The sequence below is a fragment of the Gekko japonicus genome, unplaced genomic scaffold (assembly GCF_001447785.1).
Source record: "Gekko japonicus isolate JY-2015 unplaced genomic scaffold, Gekko_japonicus_V1.1 scaffold1520, whole genome shotgun sequence".
Classification (NCBI taxonomy): Eukaryota; Metazoa; Chordata; class Lepidosauria; order Squamata; family Gekkonidae; genus Gekko; species Gekko japonicus.
In genome coordinates this window covers 368,652-375,601 of record NW_015177060.1, presented here as the reverse complement: position 1 = coordinate 375,601, position 6,950 = coordinate 368,652, and the positions used below count along the sequence as shown (strand labels likewise).

The window sequence follows — 6,950 nt, the reverse complement described above, 5'->3', positions numbered from 1 at the left end:
CTGCTGAGCTCCGCCCTGAAACCTCCACGCCACGGGAACTCGGCTCTCGAGGAGGTATGGAGCTGCGGCTCCCAGGCCCCCCCCATGTGATCCCTCTACTCGGCCTCCCCCTCCTGCTCCTTGCCTGGGGGTCATCCAAGCCCCCGTCTGCACAACCCCTGTCTGGTCAGGGGGGGCTTTGCCCCCCCCCCCCCGGAGGTAAGGCAGACTTTGCCGGGATTGGGTCGGCACAGGCCACTGCCCTCGAGTTGCCGAGAATTGTGGGGGTTACAGAATCTTGCGTGGCCACCGTGGGGGTCACGGAGTCCAGGGTGGTTGCCCCTGAACACTGTTCTTCTAGAAAATGACATATCTTGTCCCAATGAGGTAATGGTGTCTGCCTCCGACCATTTTCCCTCTGGCCAGCCAAAACGCTGCCCTCTGACTTCTTCCTGCCTCTCTCCCAAGGCCAGGAAAAGCAAACACTTTATTTTAATTATTCTCCAGTGTCTGTAATACAGAGCTGCCAGCACCCCCCCCCCCCCCAACTCTGTCCTGGAGTTTCTGGTTCACTTGCTGCACTGGTGTCTTGTCACCTGGATTTCCCTTAGATTATTGCCTGAATCACTAACCTGAGTCTAAGCCTTCTTCCTGGGACTCCAGACCTCCTGGTTTGTGTAGGTCTGAGGCTCACCAGGAACACAAGCTGCCTGGACGCCTGCCTGCCTGCCTGCCCGGAAGGTCCCCCCCCCTTTCTCCTCCCTGTCCTTCTTCTCACTCTCGCCCTCTCCGTCAAGCCACACATTGCACAAGAGTCTGTGTGGGCACTTGCGGAGGCTAATTACATGTCTTGCTGGCGTTGTCATGTTTGGAGTTGTAACATACTTCAAGTATTGCCTTGACTATGTACACATATTTTTGTTTCTATTTCAATAAAACCAGCAGTGGTTATTCAACTGTATTCCAGCCTCCGTTGTCACTCCAAACCAGCCTTGGAGATGCATCCCTTTATTGCAAAGGTCCCTTTAGAAGTATGTGTGTGTGTCAACAACTGTTATGTATGGAACAGAATGAATGAATGTATGAGCTTGAGTCTAAGCAAGGTATTGTAAAGGGAAGTTCTGGAGGGAAGCAAAGTGATTGGTCTTTATGTACAGTTTCTGATTGGATCTTATCTGACATGTGGGCGTGGCTTGCCAAGCCCGGACTGTTTAAAAAGGAGCCTGTTGCTCCACTGTTTGTCTCGTTCTGGTTCTTCTGACTTCGTGTTCAATAAAGCTGTTATCACTGTTCACCTGCTGCCTCGAGTCTCGTATCTAACAACAACATTTCTTTTCCCTTCCTTTACACTAGTGTAAAAATCCTAAACTTACAGCTCCTTTAGATCATGGGTGAGACGTACCAGAAGAGAAGTTTCTTTCTTATGCATTGTTTCCCCAGAGTGAATCTGGACCCTGATAGGAAATGGGCCTCACTCACACAGCCATGGGTCTAGGATACACACATGCCCTGAACACGCAACAGGAAGAGGAAGAGGTTTTGATACCCTGCTTTTCGCTATTAAGGAGTCTCCTTGCAGGTTACAATCACCTTCCCTTCCTCTCCCCACAACAGGCACCTTGTGAGGTCGGTGGGGCTGAGAGAGTTCAGAGAAAACTGTGACTGGCCCAAGGTCACCCAGCAGGCGTCCTGTGGAGGAAGGATTGGGGAATCAAACCCAGTTCTCCAGATTAGAGTCCACCACTCTTAACCACTACACCACACCGCTCAAAGGCTACCCGTCCTTTCTTCTAGAAAGTTTTGTGCACACAAGTCTTCAAAGAAGCAACTGTATTTAGTGCTTTTGAGTAAGTCATAAATAAAACAATTTCTGCGCACATTTTTTGGAACAGTATCTTTTTGCTGTTGTTTGACATTTCCTTCAACTTTGCCAGAAAAGCCACAGTAATGTCCATATTTTTTAGACGAGTCTGTTAAAAGGGGCCACGTTGGTACCTTCCAACAAAAAGCCACACATATCCTAGCTCTTAAAAATGAAGGGCTTAGTTCACTGTTTGCGATTGTGTTGTTAAGATAACCCAGTATGGCTATTCGGGGGTTACGGAGGACATCATACCATTTCTCTAACAACACTGAAGACTAGGGATGGGCACAAACCGAGAAAATGGAGACTCGTGGTTTGTGGGGTTTCACTAACCATGAACCTCCACAAACTTTCCTGGTTAACGACCAGGTCATCATTCGTGGCGTTCAGGGGAAGATCTCAGATCTTCCCTCCCTCCTTTCTTCTGGTGGCGGCTCCTCGAGGCCAGCAGAATGGAAGGGAAGGGAGATCTTGCAAAAGCAATTTAAAGGGAATATTCCCTTTAAATTACTTTTGCAAGCAGGCGCTGCATGCGAGTGATGTCCAAGCGATGAGTTCACCACTCCTGGGTGAACTCACCACTTGGACATCACTTATTCATGGCGCCTCCTGGCTTTTGCAAGTGGGCATCATGTGCAAGTGAAGTCCAAGTGGCGAGTTGGTGAACTCTACCGCAAAGGGCATCTCAGTTTTCCCTATATCCCCCACCCCACATTATTTCCTGCAATCCCCGTATCCTCACCTTTCCCAGCTTCCTCCTTTCCTCCCTACCAACCAACCTACCTACCTACCTACCTACCTACCTTTTACCTCCTCCATCTTTAGCTATATTTATTATTTATTTACTTCATTTATATTGCACCTCTCTCCAGAATGGAGACCCAAAGCAGTTTACATCATTCCCCTCTCCTCCATTCTATCCTCAAAACAAGCCTGTGAGGTAAGTCTGGGTGAGAAAGAGTAATTGGTTCAAGGTCACTCAGTGGGCTTCTACAGCAAAGTCTCCCAAACCCTAGTCTGAAACTCTATCCACCACACCACACAGACTTTCTTGGGGGATTGCTATTGAACAGCAGCACGCAGCCAGGCCTGGCGGAATCATGAAAGTCGTGTTGTATCAAGTCACCTGGTCATTGCTGCTGGCTCTGGTCCTGATACATCCTCCCTGAAATGTCAAAAAAGCACTGGAAAGGGCCATGCTCCCTCCCCCTGCCTTTAACTGACAGAATCCAAGGCTTGGAGAGAAACAATACTGTTGTGGTTGCCTAGCAGCAGCTATTGAGGGCATTTTGTTTTTAAAGCTGCTTCTAATAATTCGGAGGGAAGATCTGGACTAGGTATTACAAGCTGTGGCTGGATGGTTGCAACAGAGCCGACTGAGGTTAAATCCATCTAAGACAGAGGTCCTACACCTGAGTTGCGGGGGACTGGGATTAGGAATCAGGCTCCCAGCCTGCAATGGGGCTCCACTGGAGCCAACGTCGAGGGTTAAGAGTCTTGGGGTGTTCCTGGATGCCTCCCTTTTTATGGAGGTCCAGGTCTCCACCACTGCCAGGTCTGCCTTTTTTTATCTGAGGCAGATCAGGCAGTTGCCCCCATCTCACCCCCTAGAACCTGGCTTCAGTGACTCATGCAACGGTCACTTCCTGATTGGATTATTGTAACTCTCTCTACATGGGGCTGCCCTCGACTCTGCTTCGGAAGTTGCAGCTAGAGCCGAACATGGCAGCACAGGTGTTGATGGCAATGCCTGTGTGGGCTCGCATCCACCCAGTGCTGCGTGAAGTGCACTGGCTGCCTATTGAATACCACATCCATTTCAAGGTGCTGGTGCTTACCTTTAAAGCCCTATAGGGCCAGGGGCCAGCATACCTTCGGGACCACATCTCCCTATATGAGCCCCATAGAGCACTGAGATCTACAAATCAACACCTTTTGGTATTCCCCAGCCCCAGGGACGTCCGACTTGCCTCAACTAAGGAGGCCCTGGCCTCTGTCTGGCGGAATGAGCTCCCGTATGAGATCAGGCCCCTGTGGGACTTACTACAATTCTGCAGGGCCTGCAAGACAGAGCTCTTCCACCAGGCTTTTAGTTGCGGCAGAGGACGTCCCCCTTCTTCTGGTTTGCCTCCCATCAGTGTCCTACATTCGAACAGCTACCTGGGAAATCACACTATGTTTCCATCTTAACTGCTGAGACATTTTCCCCCCAATTTTAAAGTATTAAGATCAAGTATAAAACTGCTGAGACAGTTGATCAGATCTTGCACGGTATTTTATGACTTTTGTACTGTTTGAATTGGTTGTTTTAAATTGGTTTTAATTGTTACTGTAAATTGTATTAATATTGATGGGACCAACTCTGAGCCTGTTTGTGGGGAGGGTGGGATACAAATCCAATAAAATAAAAATAAAATAAAATACCCCCCCCCCATTTTTTTAAAAATTCAGATTTTGCTGCAAACCTGGGGTATTTTTCAGATTTGTAGAAAGATCTGTTTTCTCTGTTCATGACTCCATCCTCTGGATTTATGTATCCATAGGTCTGGCCATTATTAGATATGTTGAGATGATACCTCAGGCCCAACCAAACATGCTGGCAGGGCAAGGTGCAGCCCTCAACATGCATGGAAAGTTTATTTAAAAAAACTCTCTACAAGGTATGAAAAGGGTTCTGCGTAACTCCAACTTTGCTACCCAACTCTGCCCACACGGTGCAATGAAGGGAGTTATTTGAATCAATTTTTTGGTCCTATATTTTTGGGAAGGCATTACGGTTGACCTTTCTGTAACTATAACAAAATGAAAATAATGCCATTTCTGAACTCCCAGGAAAACTGGCTCCAGACTAAACATAGCAAACGAATTTGTTTGGGTCTCTCTTAAGTTACTCCAACAAAACTTGTATGGAGTGTATAGTTTGCAAACCACAGCTATGGGCACCTTCATATTTATTTATTTAATCACAGTTTATACCCTGCCTTTCTGCACTCATCAGGGCTACCAAGATGGCAAGCAGATTAAAAACATGCATATTAAAAACATGTCTTAAAAAACCCCAGTAAAAATGGTTCAATACAACTTAAACCAAAGCAAATATACATACAAAAGTATAAAAACCACAATTGAAACATAGGGCAGGAAGGAGGACACATAACAAAGAGATCTTTACCCACTGGGGGAAGACGGCAATAGAAGGGGACAGACGAAACTCCCTGGGGAAAGAGCAGCAGGGTTTTGGTGCCACCACGGAGAAGGCCTTCTCAGGGGTTGCCACTTGGTTAACCTCAGGAAGTGGGGGTCCCTGAAGCAGAGCCTCAGAAGGTGACCACAGTGGTCAGGTAGGGAGCAGGCTGATAAACAGTGGTCCAGGCTGCTGGCCAGCTCTCAGGGTGGGATAAATGCCTCAACTGGGGTGCCTAAAGACATCATCAAGGCAGCTTTGCAAGGGATGCAGCTTGAAGCTGCAACACCTCTGCCGCTTAACCCCTCTCCCTGAAGCCACTGCCCAAGGCAGCTGGAAACAGTGGGGCAAGCTGCATGTGGCCAATGGGGCTTCCTGAACTCTCATGAAAAGAATCCTGCAACTGTTCCAGTTTGGGGGGGGGGAGGAGGCAGGGACAAAGGAGACGGTGGTGGCAGCGAGGAAAGGGCGGAGGCAGAAACTGTCACCCTCCCCTCATCCACCAACTGAGGCCACAATGCTTTTCACTTCTTTATTTCATTTATACCCCACCTTTCTCCCCAATGGGGACCCGAAAGCGGCTTGAGTCATTCTCCTCTCTCCCATTTGATCCTCATAACAACCCGGTGAGGCAGAGAGAGTGTGACTGGCCCAAGGTCACCCAGCAAGCTTCCATGGTATGAGTGCGAATTTGAACCTGCGTCTCCCAGATACTAGTCCAGCACTCGTAACCAGTGTTCCCTCTAAGCTGAGTTAGTGTGAGCTAGCTCCCAGTTTTTTAGCCTCTGGCTCAGACATTTTTGTCTTAGCTCAGGAAGGATGGCTAAAGAGTAAACTAATCTATGCAGTAGCCAAATTGCTCGCTCACAACTTTAATGCTAGTAGCTCACAAAGCAGAATTTTTGCACACAAGACTCCACAGCTTAGAGGGAGCATTGCTCGTAACCACTACACCACAGTGGCTCTCTAGTTGCACCTTGCTTCATTATAGAGCTGGCCCTGGAGACACCTCTGCATCCCCAGTAGACAGAGCCAGTTGAGGCGACATCTTTATGAAAAAGAAATATATATATCTCCAAGGAGAGATTTCCCTTGCGAGGAGAACAAACTTCCCCAGCACTGGCTGCCGTTCAGTGAAATGTGCACATTTGGATCTTGGTGCTATTCACGAGAAAGCTGTCACGTGAGCAAAGGGGGGGGGACTGCAAGGTGAGAGCAGGCGATGGGGCGCTCCTGGGCCTCCCTGAGAGCCCCGACTCCTCTCTGCTCAACATGCCAGGTGGTTTGGCCCTTGAAAGCCACCAGCCTTCTGAGAGGAGGCTGACAAGAAGCTGGCAGGCCCCAGGCTCCATCAAAGCCAGCGCCCGAGTCTTACTTTGTGAAAGAGCTGGAGAAGAGTCCGATGAACGCGATCGCTGCTCCAGAGGCGGCCGTCGTCCTGCAGCCGATCCGGTCAGTGAAGATGCTCACGATGGGGGAGCAGAAGAAGATCATCCCCATGCCCAAGGATCCGACCCACGCTGCAGGGGGGAGGGGGAGGAGGGGGAGGAGAAATTCAGTCTTGGCGGGGTCAGCTGAGCAGCAGCAAGATACAAGCCCGGGTCAACGCCCGGGTCCTAAAGGTCAGAGCGAGACCCGAGTCCAGGAGCACCTTCAGGATCATGCAAGATTGTCAAGGTAGACGCTTTCAAGAATCCGAGCATCATCCGTGACGGGAGCCTCCGTTCTCAAGAGCTCATGCCCACCCCACCCCCGATCTTGTTGGTCTCAAAGGTGCTGCTGGACTGGAACTTAGCCCTTCTCCTGCAGACCAACACGGCTGCCCTCTGCAAGGAACGGAGAGACAAGCCCAGGTCTGTGTTACAGGCCTATCCTATGGAGCCCAGAAGGAGGATCTCCCTCTTCCCAGAACAGGGGTTCCCG

The 6,950-nt window shown here is 49.4% G+C and overlaps 1 protein-coding gene across 1 annotated transcript in view; it reads right to left on the bottom strand.

Moving 5' to 3' along the window:
• The window catches only part of LOC107124674 (monocarboxylate transporter 8-like), a 24,169-nt gene extending 17,642 nt beyond the window's left edge, over nt 1-6,527 (bottom strand). The window contains exon 1 of the mRNA XM_015428165.1: nt 6,403-6,527. Coding sequence (XP_015283651.1) covers nt 6,403-6,527 — 125 coding nt within the window. The remainder of the gene's footprint in view (nt 1-6,402) is intronic.
• Nucleotides 6,528-6,950: the final 423 nt, after the last annotated feature.